General features: G+C 46.3%; 1 protein-coding gene across 1 annotated transcript in view; it reads right to left on the minus strand.

Annotated features, from left to right (window-relative positions):
• Positions 1-6714: 6714 nt before the first annotated feature.
• Positions 6715-18499, minus strand: part of WIPF2 (WAS/WASL interacting protein family member 2) — a 38969-nt gene continuing 27184 nt past the window's right edge. Inside the window, exons 5-10 of the mRNA XM_065897378.1 lie at positions 18224-18356; positions 17394-17510; positions 16385-17041; positions 8712-8921; positions 7253-7354; positions 6715-7010 (exon numbers count right to left, since the gene is read on the minus strand). Coding sequence (XP_065753450.1) covers positions 6970-7010; positions 7253-7354; positions 8712-8921; positions 16385-17041; positions 17394-17510; positions 18224-18356 — 1260 coding nt within the window. The 3' untranslated portion in view covers positions 6715-6969. The remainder of the gene's footprint in view (positions 7011-7252; positions 7355-8711; positions 8922-16384; positions 17042-17393; positions 17511-18223; positions 18357-18499) is intronic.

The following is an 18499-nucleotide window of genomic DNA, read 5'->3' on the forward strand; positions in this document are numbered from 1 at the left end:
CTTCATCACAGTATCTCCCTGATTTGTGTTTCAAGGGTGAGAAAAAGGGCCAGGCCTTTGCTTTTATTTTGTTAAAGATAAGAATACGATATTCTGTGCACCTTCCTATCATTAATCCCATTAATCCACACAATGTGGGGAGTGGAGAGAATCATGGCCCCTTAATTTTAAAATATATTTTTATGGCTAAATACAATGGTTTCAGGGCCAGAGAAGATCACTACAGATGGAGTGGCAATCTGAACTTTTAATGAAAAATATAAATTAAAGCAGTAATTTACAGGCCAGCTTCCAATGCTAACAACCCAGGTTCCACTAAAAACCCAAATCCAATTCTAGGTGATGGTAAGCATGTATCTGTCATCCTTCAATATCAAATGAAATAGAGCAAGCCGAGAAATAGGGAAACAATAATACAATCAACTTAATTGTAGTTCATTCATATAGGAGATAAAAACCAATATTGAGTGCTTGTGTGTGCCAGGGGCTGAGCTCTGGTATTTTACCTATATCACCTTATTAATTCTCACAGGCAACCCCATGAAGTTGGAATTATTTCCATTTCACAAATGAGAAGACTGAAATAGAGAGGTTGAGTAAATCTGCCCAAGGTCACACAACTAGTAAGTGGAAGAACTGGAATTCAAACTCAGGAAGTCTAACAGGAGATCAAACTCCTGACCACTTAAACATACCGAGGGGGAATAGACAGATGCGGGTTTTAGAGGGAGAGATGGCGAAGGAGCACATCTGGGGAAGGCTTTCTAGGAGCTGAAAATTACAAGAGTGAAGAGCGTAGGCTGCCACGAATGGAGAAGGCGTTACCACAGAATGGAGACTTTTTTACCAGCTGGTATTTCTGATCTCTTAACAGGGGAACAGAACCTAGAAAGAAGCAACTTTCACTGTCCATATTTATTTTTATAACCTGGACACCTAAAACTTGTCCTTCATAACCAGAAATGGTAGTAACAAGTGCCCAGCCAGCTTTTAAGGGATGGTGGTGACCAACTACCTCAGTTACAGTGGGACAGAGGGGGCAGAGGAAGCCATGAGTACTTAACGCGCATATTGGAGCCTATGAAAGCATTCACCAGGAAATATAGCACCGGTCCAAGAAAAGCCTACAAGAATAAGTGACTATTGTGGAAGCAGGCAGAGAATCACAGAACGTCCAGATTGAAAGTTCTCTAAAAGGTTACCTAGTTGAAGTTTTCTCTTTTCACTACTCCAGTAACATGATGAGCATACCATCATACTGTTTCTCGCTTCTGTGCCTTGTCCTTGCCGTTTCCTATGTCTGGAATGCCAGTCACCATCCTCCTGCCCTGGCTAATTACCATAAAGCCTTTAATGCCCCGCATAGGTTTCCCTTGGTGGCTGTCCTGAAGTCTCCTGCTAGACTCTGAGCTCCTTGGAGGCAAAGACCATGTCCTATTCGTCTTCATATTGTCAGTGCCTGGCACAGAGTAAAATATGCAATCAATGCTTGCTCAATGAGTGGAAAGGATATCCTGCCAAGTGGATATCCATCTTTTGCTTGAACATTTTTTTGTAGTCAGACAGCATACAGTCCTTTAAATCTCACACCCCTAAACCTAGGAGTGGAGAATCCATTCAATTATGTGTAAAAACAATCCAGACTGGGCTCCAGTGATGTCAAAGACGAAGCATTTCCCCACAGTTATCCTCTGGGGTGGTTAGGATCCTGAGGTTGACATTTTAGTTCTCTTACCTCTGTCTGCAGAGTAATAGGAAGTCAGAGACAGGTAGCTTCCTTGCAGTAAGCTGCAGTTAGTGGCTGGGCTGGGCCAGAAAATACTTAAAGAGGCACATTCACCATAAGCGGCTATGTCTTGGTAATAATTAAAGTGGGCAAACTAGTGTCCTTATCACTTGCTAATCCATACACAGTGACATGGGGGAAGGGACCAAACGACACAGGAAGAACCTGTCCGGCATCCTTACGTGTGTCTGTGTGCGTGCGCGTGTGCACCACACGTACACAGACTAGCAATACCATCCCAATAGGACGGAGAAAGCTTATAGGGTTAGGAAGTTGAGAGTCATCTAGGCAAACTCTATTTGAGGGCTATTCAAAGTCACAGGAGGAACAATTAAATCAATAAATAGGTAGTTTATTAATCATATTAATAACAATGATGGGTCAAAGAATCAGGAATTCAGCCAACCTGGCAAATATGGATGAAAATGAAAGGAGGCCCTTTTTTCCCCTCGCTCCCGCACCCTCATAGGTTTTTATATCAAACTGTGTGAGAGTGGCTCATACACACACCTATTACGAACCAGTACGGGAAATAATTTCAAGACCTTTGCTAGTGATGAAAGTGTAGATTAAGCTCATTAAATCTTAGTGGTGATTACGTCAGCTGACCACAGTAAGCAGAGAATGTCTGGTTCAATTCTGACACCTATAGTCAAAGTTCAAGAAAGTCAGCTAAGATTTCAACTTAAGCAGTGAAGAAAAAAAGGCAACACCCACATAAAGACAGACACAGTCTGCGTGTTCTGCCCTCACCTTTTCTTCACACTTCAGTGTGAGAATCTACCACACAGACAGGTGGAAAGAAGCATTAGGGATATAAGGAAAGGACACAAGGCCAGGGGGTCTCCTGAGTTCCCTGGAATCATGGGCAAAGGGGAGTTAGGTGGCAAATATAAATAATGACCAACTCTATCAGAATCACCCAGTCAGCCTGGCTAACTGGAACTGTGACTTTCAAAACACAGCGGGAGGGGAGGAGAGAAAACTCCGAGGAAGCTGCAGGTGCTTCTGCCCAAGTTAGTATTTCTACTTCCTCGGAGGATCTGGAGTCAAACCAGTACGCTAACCGGAGGCAACAGATTTTCTCTCTTCTATGCCACCGCTTGTGGTGGTATTCCAGACAAGACTACACAGTTTTCAGGTTTTTTGCTTTTGTTTTTTTAAGCAAGGTTTAATTAAACTGCATGGCATCCAGAAGAAAGAAATGTACCAAAGAATCCAACCTGAGACCGGATTATACACTGTAGAAGGGGGTAAAGAAATCAACGCTAATTGGGAGAGGGAGCCCTGTAATCAGAAACAAATCCAAAATAAATCATACAATAAATTATTTTTTAGAAGAAAAGAAGCCAATCCACATGCAGACAAAGATGGACGCACACATACATACACACACTCTTCATGCACGTCACTCTAGTCTTTTATTCAGTGTTGACGATGGCTCCCATGCTGGTCGCCGTGGAAAAGGACAAGGGTTAGACGTGAGAAGAGAAGGCTCGGCCCCTCTGCCACCAGTGGAATGAGATTTAAGACCATTAGAGAGGGAACCCACTAAGATGTCAGACAAGAAGAGAAAGAAGGAAACAGCAGTTATCAAGGAAGATTTTAATTGCTTCAAAGAGGGAGAGAGGAAGAAAGCACAGAAATCTAACACAAGTAAAGGCACAATGAATGTGGAGTTGAATGGAACCAAACCCTTCCTTTGGTTAAAATTATCCTTTTTTTTTCTGTATGTGTTTTGAAGGTGGTTGTAGTTTTGCTTCACTTTGCTTTTAAGAGACGAGTCTCGAAGGCAGAGTTGTAATGCCTCCCATTCCCTAAAGTAGGGTGGCTCACAGAAAGCCACCTTGACCACGTACAGCCAGGGACTGAGATTCAACAGGGAAAGAAAGACTACAACTGGAATGTGAGGAATCTGATTTACAGTTGATTGTAGGTTGGGTTTCCAGAAGAACAGACAGCTCAGTGTAGTGCCATCAAAGGGCCTCAGATGCCCTCTACTCCACCCCCAGAGCTTTGCATAAGGGAAGGACCCTGGAGTCACACTTCACCCCCACTCCCATAAGCACTCAGCCTACAGATTATTTCAAGTGATCAGGAGAATTAAAACACACCCCAACCCTGAGTTGCTCTGTAGCAAGTCTATTTACAATTTTATCTCACCTCTCCCTGGAGGTAAATTTAGGTTTCAAGAGGGGAAGCTATGGGGTGAGGGGATGCCCCCAGGGCAATGGTCAGTGGCTAGTCTCCTTGCCTTTGCCAGTTCAGAGGGCTGGGATGAATTTTTGGAGACAGGAGCCTCATGTCTGTTGGGTGGGATAGCCCCTAAGTGCTCTCACTCTGCGGGCCCAGCTGGGAAAACGCTGGGCCTCTGCAGCTGGAGGAAACCCCCACGATAGAGCAAACCACACCTGGAGCACCAGAGTGCTGCGATCCAGGTCTGGGGACCAGAGGAGACGGGGAGAGGGGCATCTAGCGCATTTAAAAACCTGCAGACCACTGGCCTGCTTCCCAGAAAGGGTGGTAAGAAACAACTATGAAGTTTTTCCCACCCGAGAAAAACATCATAAAACCAAACCCACACGAGGGCTTTTAACACAGCTTCTTGATGCCTAGTTGGGCAATGTCTCTTCCTTCTGGGAAGGGATAAGGGGGTTAACGGGACTGGGCAACAGCCTCAACATGAGACCACCCAATCTTCCACTGAAGAGATGACATTCCCACAAGCAGATGAAAAGAGCAGTTTAAAAGGTGAGAAGTTTTAGTGCTCTTGTAGCCAGCCCACCTCAAACCTATATTACAAGCTTTTTACAGCATACAAAATAGATCAATAACTATGAGGCTCACATTCCCATTCATCAATAGTAAATATACATGATAATAAATCTGTTATTAACACAGGGACCAAACAGGGTATAAGGCAAAGACATTTAAATAGGTACTGTGTCGTCAACATGCTCTGAAGAAGAAAATCCATCTGACTAGATCTAGTCCCAGGCCTTTTTCCACGAGGCCAAGAAAATGATAATACAGTCAATGCCCACGTGACACAGTCCAAATGCTGGGGAATGTGAGGGGCAGCAGGTCGTACGGGAGGAAGATAGTAGCCCCAGTGAGAAGCTGGGGTTTGGCTTTTACATGTGATGCTCATTTCGATGCTCTATGTTTGAGGAGTGAGGGGAAAAGAGATACGCTTTGATAACATTGTACAAAAGGCATCAACTCCCATTTCAAAAATAAATGGGAAGACTTCACAGTCCAAGTTCAGTAACTGGGGTCAGCATCTACCCTGGAACTCTGCTGCAGTATCAAGTCTTGTACTTTCTCCTTTACCCTCCACTAGCATCCTCTCTCTAAGCTCCACTGGCTTCAGGATGCTGGGGGGATACTGCTGGGAGGTAACTGCTAACAGATTTGAAAATAAGAATGATAAATAAAGAATGATTAGAAAAAGCGTGGTCACAGACCTAATCACGGTTCGCCCCAAAAGTCAATATGGTCCAGGGGATGGCAAAGGATCGCAGACCCCAGATAAATAACCCAAGTTGAGAGCTCTCTCATCTAGCACTGGGAGGACTTGGGTTTCACTGGGCACCATGTACAGATCCTTCGTCTGTGATCCAACAGATAGGAAAGGTCCCTAGGGCAGTTTAAGCCTGTGATGTAACTGATGAAAGCTCCTTTGCTCTCACTTCAAGCTTTGAGCAGCCTCTGCACTTGACAAGAGCTTTAGCAAACCAAACCAGCTGGACGTGGAGCCCAGGAGCTCCATCATGCTGTTGGAGAAGGGGAAGTCCCTGTACCACGATCCAAGCTCAGTTCCTACCTAGACTGGGAACCTCCATTTTCTCTGTGCTCTTTAACTGGGACCTGGAAGACGAAACAACAGACTGCTGGCTGCCAGGGAAGATCAACTGGCCTGAGGCACACCGCACCAAAGTCCTTGTGCTTTTGGCAGAGGAATCTTTGACTGCCCCCATAAGCTTCCTCACCCTTCTCTACTCTGCTGTGCTAACCCCTGCAGTCTTGGGGTTGAGTGGTGCAGAAGGGAACAGGACGAGCCTGCTCACTCAGACGGGCTATGCACTTCACAACGAGTGGGCCTCAGTTAAAGCCATTCACAGCCCGCAGAGCTGGTCCCTTCCACAAGGTGCTTCACCCTTCCCTTCTTCGTCATCCTGGAGCACCCATCAAGGGCTGAAGTTTCTGAACAGGGATGAAAGGGCCAGTGGCCTTCAGGGCCAAGCAGAGAAGACTGAGGCAGCCTCAAGGTCAAGGTTAAGGCCAAGGCCAAGGTCCTATCTTCCTATCTCTCACTAGAGGTTCTGGGGGTTTCTGAATCCATATTGAATGAATGAAAGGGACTTTTCTCTTGAGGGGATAGGTGGTGAGAGGAGGAAAAACATCCCTCAGCCTCAGCACCTGAAGAAATGGAGCAGGGAGCCCCAGAGGGCTCACATGGCTCCTGGTCCCTGTGACGCAGAGGAACTGACTAGCTCTAAAAGGACCCCCAGTTTACTTCACCCTCTCTTTTTATTAGATGTTTAGTTCAACTGATTAGTATTTAGTGTTTATATCCAACCTATTTCTGGGTATAAGCGTGGGGTGGGGTGAGGGCAAAGCCAAAATACCCCTAAAAATAAAGCAGACCCACTTCCTTGCCCATGCTCTAAACTTGACCTTTAAAACAGATCACTTCTCTGCAAACTCCTTTCCCATTTCACTAAAAATGCCCACCCCCAGAAGTCCTGGCCATGCCAGCCTCCTAAAATGATGCAATATAATACACCCACCAAGCTCCCCCCGCAGTGGGCAGGAGAAGGCAGGAGTACCATTCTCCACCCCGCCCCCACAATGAGTTTATTCATCACAACAAGGCACCTTTCCCCAGAGGAAAGCAGGAGACATGGAATCTTTTTCCTCATCTGGCCAGCAGGGCTTGCAAGAGGAGGGATGGATGCAGGGTTTGAGACCCTACTGTCAATATAAAGAGTCCGGTCACCAAGTCCAGAGACGAGATGCATAGATGGAGGTGAGCTGGGTGGACGCTTGGAGTCTCGAGGTTGGTTGCACTGGAGAAACACGTTAGGAGCTGTCATGCAGGTTTCAGGGAGAATGGAAGGGACCATCCGAGAAGAGGAGAGGGTCCATCCTTTTCCTGAGGAACAGGACCAAGCCAGGCTTCACCTGAGAATGGGTGGCAGAGGTGGGGCTCCACGGGCAGCTGAAAAAAATAAATAAAAACCACATACGCAAGGTCACCCACCAGACCCTGAATAACTCAAACATTCCTAAAATGAGAGACAGACAGGCTCTTCAAGCTAACCTTTAAAACCTGGGACAAGGCTTTGTTGTCTGTTTAAGAAAATGCAGACAAGGAGAAGCAAATTTTAAGCTAAGAAAAGCACACACCAATTCTACAGCCTATGCAATTGTGGAAGACCCTCCATGATTCTCTTCTCTCACCTCGGTTTGTTTTGCTGGGATATATTCTCTGAAAGTGTTTATACTCTTCTGGAGCAGGAAAGTCTTCTACTGGATGGAAAGAATACTTTGACTCAAAATCATCTGCAAAAGGAACAATATTAATTCATATCACCCTTCCTCATGCTCCCACACACCTCTCTGCCACTTCTGACTCTCCCCATACTAGTCTCCCGGGCTTCCTGATGTACCATGAGGGCCTGCCTTGCCCACTGAAGCAAGGTTCGTGAGGGCAGCAACAGCATTACTCTCTGCACCTCGTACGCACAGTGTGTTCAAAGGCTCTTTACGTTAAGGAATGAGTCTTTGAACTGGTTCTTTAAATCTTTCCACCCCAAACCAGGCACATACCAGGAAAGGAGCCCAGCTGTTTGCATGGCAGGAGAAGGAAATACAGTTCTGTCTTTCAGTAACATAGTCATGTTAGAGACTATCACCATGGGAAACCAACTGAACTAAATCCACAAATTGGCAGAAATTAATCTAAAATGGGACTATATGCCACAAGCTAGGGAACGATCTGACCAGAAAATTCCCTTTTGGCCCAGGCTCCCCTCATTGAGCTCTGCAACACAGTCGGGATGGCCATGTCATGGCTCCCACTCCCACTTTCCATGGCCCCTCTACAAGAAGGCTCAAATGTTCTATGGGTGTGACTCAATCACATTCCAAAGGGCATATCCTCCAAGCAAAAATACTGGTCCACTTAACAGGAACAGACTAGAGCAGGGCCAGAGAAAAGTCAGCCATTAAAGAATCTACAGTGTTCAGGCTACAAAGGACTGTGCAGATCCTTCCAGACTTCCTCAACAGAGGGTCTAACAATACCTGATGGACAATCTTTACTTGGTGCTCCATCCCAGACCTAATGAATTAGAATCTCTTAGGTGGAGTCTAAGATTCATTTATAACCTTGGAAAAGTTAATCCGATACACTCTTGAGCTAGTCAGTCTCCTTGTTTCATAGATAAGGGAAGTGAGGTCCAAAAAAATGAAGTGACTTCTTCAAAGTAACACAACTAGTCAGTGGCTTTGGATTACTAGATAAAAGTTGGGTACACAGTGTTGTTTTGTTTTCAAAGGTCCAGAAAGGAGCTCTTCATCCTAGGAGGATACGTAATTCCTGTCTCAATAATCCTGAAGAGGATACAGTCTCTGACCTAAAAGCTAACCACAAATAATGAGCCTTGGGGAGCAAGAGATTGGCTTTAGAGTTAGCACAACACCTGCTGATCTTACTTCCATCTATTCCAAAGGGATCGTGCCTAGAATTTGCCTACGGAAAGGGATGTCCATGGATGGACCCAGAAGTCTGAGGGAAGGTCACGAGAGGCACTGCAGTGAACAGAGGACACCAAGTGACCACTCCCACTCTGCAGAGGCCACTGGAATTAGTGAAGTCACCACAGGAACTATGAGACTAAAACAGCTAGCTACTCACCCAAGAAAGATCGGATAGTGGTAATAGAATCTCTGTGGCCATTCCTCAGGGGTGGTGGAGGCGGCGGGGGGGGCCCGGCTGGCGTCCTTGAGGGTGGAGGTGGGGGCCTTCCTCGGCTCAGGGGTTCTGACCCATGCATTCGGTACGGTGGCGGGGGAGGGGGGGCATCCCTGGCACCATTTCGGATCATGGGTGGCGGGGGTGGAGGAGCTGCAATTAAAGTTCAAAGCAGTTAGGTTTGGATGTAGAGACGGCGATGGACGGAGGGATTTGAGAGACATGGGCCAAAAGAGTGCTCGGTGCTTTCCCAAAGAACCAGACCCTGTGAACCACTGGGCAGCATGTTAAATATCATATTCACCCTCCCCTCATCCCTATTTCTTTAACAACATCACCATTCTTCTCGATACCAAAGTTCAGAATAAATTTATGACCCTTTTTCATTTCCCAAGACAAGTCAGTCAAGAGTTCCACTTATCCTCGATGATTTTTTTCTCTGCTTTCGCATGCCTTCCTCCACAATTCTAAGTCAGGGCTTTCTCATTCTTATCTTGTTCTACTGCAAAAAGCCTCTCAAATGTTTTCCTTGCTTCTAATCTCTTAGCCTGTCAATCCATTCTGCATACCACCAACTCACTAATCTCCCCAAAATACTAGCTCAAACTTTTCCAAGGGCTTTGCATTTCCCATATCATAAAGTTTCAAATCCTTAGCTTCCACACTGACTGGGTCTCACCCAATCATTTTCCTTTTTTACACAGTAACCCACCACATCAGTCAGCCTGATTGCACCTTCTTTTCTTCCTTGATCCCTACACTGGATTAGGTACCACTCTTCTGTACTGCTCTATCGACTCTGTCTCTCTCTACCACTACTATGTTTTTTACACGTGCTTCTTCCCGAGGATACTGTATATTTCTTAAAGTCAGAGCAGTGTCCATTCATCTGAGTTCCCAAGCTCAGCACATGGTAGGTCTTCAATCAATACGTGCTAAATAAACCAAATTACATATGCTTTACTCTTGTGACTCCCCCACAATACTCAGAAATACCACCCCTCATCCCTTACTATCAAATCCTACTTTTCTTTAAGGTTCAACTCAAGTCCCATCTTCTCAAGGCTTTTCCAAAGCAATCCACACTAATCTGATTCCCTCCTTTGCTCTCCCACAGCATTTACAGGCTATGTCACTTATTCTAACACTTAGTAGTACAGACTAAAATGGGTGATTTTCAAATTATCTATAATAATTTCATCTGCAGAAGTTATATATTTCCAATGATAGGCTCATTGCTCAAAAAAAATAGGGAACACCTCTTTTGGAATTGCCTCCAAACCCAGGTTGTCAGACAGATCCATAAATATTATCATATGATGGTCACTTCTCATTTCTGAGGTTGCACCACCAACAAAAAAATTCATACCTATGTCTGACTCTGATTTTTGGCCATTTTCGAAAATCAAATTCACCCTTAAAAGACAAAATTTGCCACCAAGCATAAGGTAAGGTCAAAAGCATGTTGGGGGGACTTCCCTGCTGGTGCAGTGGTTAAGAATCTGCCTGCCAATGCAGGGGACACAGGTTCGAGCCCTGGTCCGGGGAGAGATCCCACATGCCGCGGAGCAACTAAGCCCGGGTGCCACAACTATGAGCCTGCGCTCTAGAGCCCGCGAGCCACAACTATGGAGCCCGCGTGCCTAGAGCCTGTGCTCTGCAACAAGAGAAGCCACTGCAATAAGAAGCCCGTGCACCGCAACGAAGAGTAGCCCTCGTTCGCTGCAACTAGAGAAAGCCCACGCACAGCAACGAAGACCCAATGCAACCAAAAATAAAATAAATTAAAAAATTAGAAAAAAGAGCATGTTGGGGGACTTCCCTGGTGGCATAGTGGTTAAGAATCCACCTGCCAATGCAGGGGACACAGGTTCAATCCCTGGTCCAGGAAGATCCCACATGCTGCGGAGCAACTAAGCCCATGTGCCACAACTACTGAGCCTATGCTCTAGAGCCCGCGAGCCACAACAACTGAGCCCACGCACCACAACTACTGAAGTCCGCACGCCTAGAGCCTGTGCTCCACAACAACAGAAGCCACTGTGATGAGAAGCCCAAGCACCGCAACGAAGAGTAGCCGCTGCTCGCCGCAACTAAGAGAAATCCTGCGTGCAGCAATGAAGACCCAATGCAGCCAATAAATAAATAAAAAGCATGCTGGACATCACTGGAATAGGTTCGAATGTGTTTAAGTTAGATTATTTCTATGCTTTGCACTAACAATAATAGTAACTACCATTTATTTGATATCCATCATGTTCCAGGCACTGTCCTGGGCACTTTATATGTATTAAATCTTTAAAAATTCTTGTAGCCACCCCTGCACAAGTATGAGGCATTATCCCCATTTCATAAATGAGGAAACTGGGACTCAAGCTATTTGTCTAAGGTCACAGATCTAACAGACCCAGCATACGTCTGCTCTTCCACAGTAAGAAAATTGCTACACAATGCTTTTCACAACAACCTCAAGTATTAAATATCTCCCGAACAAATGTATAACCCAGTGAGATGGAAATGTGTCTTTTGGTACCTGGGCCATGTTACCAAACAGTACATAGAGACTACTTGGCTTAACAGACAACACTGTCTTAGTAATAAGAGTGTATATCATCCTTCCTGAATTACTGTGAGAATTTCTATAGAGTAACCATAGTTAAGAATGAAACAGTAATGGCAGGATTTTGTTATTGTTTTTGTTTTTTTTTAAATATTTATTTGGCTGCACCGGGTCTTTAGTTGCAGCATGAGGGATCTTCGTTGTGGTGTGTGGGATCTTATAGTTGTGGCATGCAGACTCTTAGTTGTGCCATGAGGGATCTATTTCCCTGACCAGGGATAGAATCTGAGCCCCCTGCACTGGGAGCGTGGAGTCCTAACCGCTGGACTACCAGGGCAGACCCTGGGATGATGCTTATAGACAAGAAGTCTGGCACTGTAGGCCCAGTAAATGTTAGTTTTAGCTTCCCATAAAACACACTCAGAATGTCAACTCTCCCTCACTCTCCAAGGTCTGTACAAGTATGGATGGGGCCATTAGAGGCCATAATTAAAGAGAAATCTCCTTAACTCCTCCCAGCAGATCTCTGAACCCTGTTTTCATTCCAAATCTGCCCAAACCGAAGCTCTTTCAGGTCATCCTCAAAGTATTTTCCTAAGACTCAGATTTCTCAGGGCCCTGAGAGTCTGCATCTACTGCGAGGGCAGGGTCAGGGAGAGTAAGGTAGATGGTCGGTCAGGCTCAAAAGGACACCAGCTAGGCTCTGAGCAGGAGGCAGTGATGAGGGCCAACCTGGATGGGCAAAACGGAGCAGGACCAAGAGCTACCTGCTTGGCTCCCTCAGCACCCTCCCTCAGGGCCGGTCACCCTGACCAGACTCTGCCATCTCTAAGAAGTTTCTGAGCTCTTTGTCACATCCAGTTTCAAGACTTTCAAGTGACAGAGCCAGAACCCGAGGACCCCAAGAAACAAGCAGCATGCAAAAGAAACCCTAGGATAGGAAGACTGACTTTTGTAATCCAAGATAAACCCGTATTAAAGAAAGCATGATGTTATTTTTATTTTAACTGAAGTATAGTTGATTTACAGTGTTGTGCTACTTTCTGCTATATAGCAAAGTGATTCAGTTATATTCTTTTTTTATATTGTTTTCCATTATGGTTTATCATAAGATATTGAATATAGTTCACTGTGCTATACAGTAGGACCTTGTTGTTTATTCATTCTATATATAATCACTTACATCTGCTAAATCTAACCTCCCACTCCATTCTCGATTCTTTTAAAAAGAAAAAAATTCCCTTAAAAAAATAGTGTTTTAGGGACCTCCCTGGTGGTCCAGTGGTTAAGACTCCGTGCTCCCAATGCAGGGGGACTGGGTTTGATCTCTGGTCAAGGAACTAGATCCCTCATGCCGCAACTAAGACCCGGCACAGCCAAAATAAAATAAATAAATAAATAAATACATATTTTTTAAAATAGTGTTTTACTCTGCAAAGGAAAAATTCAGAAAACAAATGCTATGGACAATAAGGGACTTTTTGGTCTCTGAGCACCCCGGGGAGGGTAAAAGACTACATACTCATTCAAATGTAAATAATTCATAAAGAAACAAAAGTAAATTATCCCGTGTTATCACACCATATGGCTTATTAATAGAGATAAGTCCATGAAAACTGCCTAGAAGTCCTTTGCATAAAACCACTATATTCGTCAGCACACCACAGTCTATAAAGCACTTTTACACATCCTTTTATTTATAACCATCTCTGAAAAGTACTGTGAACACCATTTTACAGATGAGGAAACAAACTCAGAGAATCAGAGTGATCTGCCCAATGTCACAAAACAAGTGGAGCCAGTACTCGAAAGATCTCTGACTAAAATATCTCAATTTTTTTTCAGAGTGTCACTCTTGAGAACTGCTGCCCTGCTTACTGATACAGAAAGCAGGCTGAGGCCTATGTCAGGCCTCGAAGTTGGTGATGGCTAGTAGACAGAAGAACAAGGCTCATAACTTCACATTTTTCTAAAGAAATCACAAAAAAAGAACTGAGAAGTGGGAAGCAAGAAGTCTGCAGACATTTAAAACAACTCAGTTCAACCCACAGAAATTACATTTTTCTCTGCTTCTATTCCTGGTTGGCTTCAGAAAGATATGGGCTCTGCTCAGATAAAGGGGCATTTAAAAAAATCCCTAAGTTAAAAAAAATTTTTCTTTTTAACCTAAACTTTGTAGAGTCAAAGGTCACGTAAGGACTATATCCTTATGGCTGAAGCCAGGGAGATACAGGGTCGGCCATGTACCAGGCTCCTGTGTGACCGCCTGATGCTACTGCCAGCTCCTAGAATACACGTCTCTGTACCTAATCAAGCAGCAGTACCAGTTAATGGGCCTTTAATACATACTTCCTGATGACACACCTGCTTAATCGATGATCTCATCTATACCTGCAGGGACTGTTTAAAATCAAAGTTCAAAAGCCATTTGTGGAGGCTGCGGCTCAAAGCCCAATGAAACAAGAGAATACAGGAGCCAAAATTCCTAGGTCTGAGAAGGCCCCAGCATGGTCTCGTTCCCTCTCTACTTTCAGTCAGCCTATTTTGTAAGATGACACAACCTCTCCCACCTTTTTGAAGGTTCCTTAATCCCCTCCTTACCCAGTTCAGGACCATGGTCCCTTGTTACAAGCACTCCCTTACACACACCCTTAACTCCCTTGCCCTGCTCTCCATTACAGTCGCACATGCCTAAAAACCGCTAACCTGGTTAAATACAACTCTGCTCCAACTCAGTACCTGCAGAAGCACAGCTGAACACACACCGCGCTGATGAATCTCACTTGAAATGTGTGGCCCCTAAGCTCGAGCGGGGCTTCCGTGATGCTGGTCATCCTAGCACACTTCTCTCCTCCACTCATTCTCCTGCATGCCCAGATGGCCATTTTGTGCCCTCTTTCCTCTCTCCTCAAATCTCCCTCTATTTCCTTACCCTCATTCACAGCATATGTTCTTGCTTTCAATTTCACCCAGAATATAGAAGCAAAAGAAAAAAAAAGGGCTTCCCTGGTGGCACAGTGGTTAAGAATCTGCCTGCCAATGCAGGGGACACGAGTTCAAGCCCCAGGCTGGGAAGATTCCACATGCTGCGAAGCAACTAAGCCCATGCGCCACAACTACTGAGCCTGCGCTCTAGAGCCTGCGAGCCACAACTACTGAGCCTGTGTGCCACAACTACTGAAGCCCACGTGCCTAGAGCCCGTGCTCCGTAACAAGAGGAGCCACTGCAATGAGAAGCCCGCACACCACAAGGAACAGCAGACCCCGCTCCATGCAACTAGAGAAAAGCCCGCGCGCAGCAATGAAGACCCAATGCAGCCATAAATAAATATATTTATTTTTAAAAAGTTTTAGAAGAAACTTTCCACATGCTCCTACCACTACACCCACCTACCTACTTGCTTGTTTGCCTATATGCTCTGCCTTCCCTCCTGTTACCACAAAGAACTGTGCTCTTCTCTAAGGCCAGCCCTTGACCTGTGGATCAGGTTCCATTCCTTCTTGCCTCCCCAAGGACACTATCCAGGCAATTTCCTCCTCTCTACTGGATCATTCCATCAGCACACAAACAGATGTTGAAATATCTCCCGTCTTGGGTGGGGTGGGGCGAGGGGGAACCAACCCTCAATCTCTCATCCTCCTCCAGCAACCATTCCACATACCTGTACCCCCCACTCCCCTTTACAGCAAACTCCCTAGAGTTTCTCTATTGCTATCTTCATCAAGTCCTCTCCTATTCCGGCATGCTTGAACCCACCCCAATTAGACTTTCACCCTCACGCTCCCTCCAGCACTCCACTGAAACTACTTAGAAGGGTAGTTTGGGGGTCCCCAAGATGACTCCCACGTTGCTGAGACCAATGTCATTCTCAGTGTTCAACTTACCTGACCCACCTGCAGCACAGGCCACAGCTGCTCACTCACTCTATCCTGGACTTTCTCCATTACTCTCTTGGCATTCCTCCTTTCTTCCTCACTAGAGGCTCTTTCTCAGTTTTCTCTGCTTAGTATTCTTATCACTCTCACCTGTCAACGTAGGAAGGCCTCAGGTCTCGGACCTCTCCTCTTCTCTATACTCACGCCCCAGGTGATCTCACCCCAGCATGTGGTTCTCAACATCCTTCAAGTTTCTCTCTCTAGCCCAGACCACTCCCCTGAACTTCAGAGTCTGAGAGTCAATCGACAATTGGTTATTTCCTCTTGGATGTCTAACAGGCACCTCAAACTTGACATCCAAAACTGAACACCCACCTTCCCCCAAACCTGCTGTGATCCTATCCATCTACTCAGATTATTGCACTAGCCCCCTAAGTGGTCTCCTTTGGTCCCTTTGCCCTCCTGCGGTGGGTTCTCAACAACAGAGCCAGTTGCCTTTCCAAAAGGTAAATCAAAGCTACTTCTGTGCTCCAAGCCCCCGTGCCGCACCAGTGGCTCCCCATCTCACACAGAGTAAAACCCAAAGTTTTCACAAAGTCCTCCAGTGTCCTCCCGTGGTATCTGGCTTTCTGACCTCCACATCCTGCCGCTCTCCCCCTCACACATCCTGGTCTTGCCACAATGGTCTCCTTGCTGTCCCCAGTCTCAGGGTCTTTGCATTTGCTGCCCTCAATGCCTGCGTAGCGTACTCCCTCACTTCCTTCAGGTATTTGCCACACTGTCACTTTATCAGTAAGGCCTTCCCTGACCCCACCTCTACCCTCACCCCTATAATTTAAAATACTACCTCATCCCCACTCCAGTATATCCCATTCCCTTTCTCTGCTTTGTATTTTTCTAAAGCATCTATATACTATGTATTTATATATATATATATATTTTTTTTTTTTTTTTTTTCTAATTAATTTGTTAACTGTCCAAGAGAACAGGATTTTTTGTCTTTTTTATTTACTGCTGTTTTCCTAACAACAGAGTCTGACACGTAAAGAGGCACTCAATAAACCTGTTGAATGAGTATTCACTTCAATCACTGAAGGAGAGCTTTGGGGAAAAGGGTGAAGAGGAAGGATAAACTCAATCTCAGTATGGTAGGAAAAATCAGGTGCTTCCAGGCACTTACCTGCTCCCCGACTGGGAGGGTCTCGGGCTGGGGGAGGTGGCCTATTACTCTGTAAAGAAGGGGAGGCTGAGGTGGGTGGAGGAGGCGCTAGGCCTCTGACAGGCCCTGGTGTCTTCCTATGCAAAGAATTGTGTCTCTGTGGCAGCTCAGGGGCTGACTCGTTAGTGGGACTGGAGGGTCCATTGGGGACCCCAGGAGGCTGGCGGTAAGGCGGAGGCGGAGGAGCTGGAGACTGGCCACCTGGTCCTGTTCTGACATTCACAGGGGAAGGAGGCGGCTTGACTGGGGGTGGAGCGGGAGGTCCCTCTCGACCAAGGTGAAGCCGCTGTCCAGGTGTGGGTGGCAGGGGCTTCTCTCTGTTGTAGGCTGCGGCTTTGCTGCCGTGCACAGGCAGAGGCGTAGGGGGGGCGTTGGCACGCCGCCCCGGGGGAGGCGGAGGAGGGGCGGAGGAGCTGTGCTTCATGCCCGTATTGCTGGTGGTATTAGGCCGAGAGAGGTCCGGTAGCGAGGGTCTCTGCGTCCGGGGCAGTTCTGGGAGTGAGGCTCGGTTGCTGTCTGTATCATCCTGAGGGCGCCCGCTGGCTGTAGACCCCGGAGGCCTTGGGGCAGCAGCTCGAGAACTGGGGACTTGTAGGGCTGGCTTGCCAGCTAGGTTCTCTACAAATACACCAGACAGCACTCGGTCAACAGAGCTGGACCTATGTTGCTGGGTATCTCCACGTCACCCCGCCTCCTTAGTGCAACCTGCATGGCAGCAGGGCAAATACCTGTATGATTCTGGGTTTTAACCTGGTTTCAGGCTCAGGGCCCATTAACAAACACTACTGATGCAAGTTGAATGCATTCTTATTTACCCTGAGCTTCTGCTTTATTCTACTTTATAACCCCTGCCCTGCCCCCACTCCTTCTTCCCATCTCTACCACACTCCTCAACCCCAGAGGGCCCACCTGGGACCAGTGAGAAACGAACGCGCTTGGGAAATATCCTAAGAAAGTACTTATCACATACCTGAACCGTCCTTGGCTCCCACAGGGCGGAGCTTGGGCACTCCTCCTTGGAAGAGACCTCCCTTGGGCTGCAGGGCAGCTGCTCCAGAGCCATAACCACCACTGCTTCCTTTGGGTTCTGGAAAGCACACCATTAGGATTTTCATTTCATATGCTCTGAGGCTGGTGACCAAGTCAATCCTGAGGAGAAACCCCTCCTCTACCTGGGCTTTAATTTGCAAACAAACCGATATTGCTTTTGCCTTTCCACTGAAATAGAAAGCTGGGCTTCTCTGCTCCACAGCTTCATGTAGGTGTGGGGATGAAACTCTGTGCTGTGATGAAAGAGAGAAAACAAAAGGAACGAGGAGCCAATCTTCCTTTATTTAGGGCAGAGTGGTAACCAGGATGAAGACCTGTTCAACAGAGTTCTCTAGGCTTTCCTCTCCAAGTCCCAGATGGCGAGGGTGCTTAATGGCTCAGGGACCCAGTTGTGAGAAAACCCCCAGAGGCCTTTCAGAATGAACACTTGTAGCACTTATAAAATCATCGTTGGCTTCAGCTTACAGGTTTTTAGGACTGTGGTGGTCTTGTCAGAGAAAAGCCAAGGATATGCCCTAACAAGCACTAGTTATAGTAGGAGATGGGAGGCTTAAGACCCCGAGAATGCTTCTCAAAGGTCAAAAAGCAATTTCTAAGGTATTCAAATGAACAGATGAGAAGACAGCCAAAGAACATGCCAAAACAAAACTCTCCCACTCACGACCCAACAATAAAAATGACAGCCAAGCCTAGTCCCCGAGTCAATCCTGGGATCCCGGTGGTTCATCAGGAGATGAAGCTTAGACTCACTCTCGAGGAGGGGAGCGCTGCGATCATTAACGTTGGTCACCTTCTTCAGCCGGGTCCCTTTGCAGATGTCCTGTAAGAGAGCACCTCGACCCCGCTGCTCATCTCTACTCAGCTTGGGTAGCTCAGTGTTGGCCTAAAGGAAGAGGGAAACATAAGTTCACCCTCGATATCCCCTTTATCAGAAGCTCGGGATAAAAATGCCTTAAGCCAAACTGGATTCCACGAGATGCCTGTCTAACCTAATAAGATACATGTGCCAAACGACAGTATCAATGT

This window comes from Phocoena phocoena, chromosome 19, assembly GCF_963924675.1.
Source record: "Phocoena phocoena chromosome 19, mPhoPho1.1, whole genome shotgun sequence".
Classification (NCBI taxonomy): domain Eukaryota; kingdom Metazoa; phylum Chordata; class Mammalia; order Artiodactyla; family Phocoenidae; genus Phocoena; species Phocoena phocoena.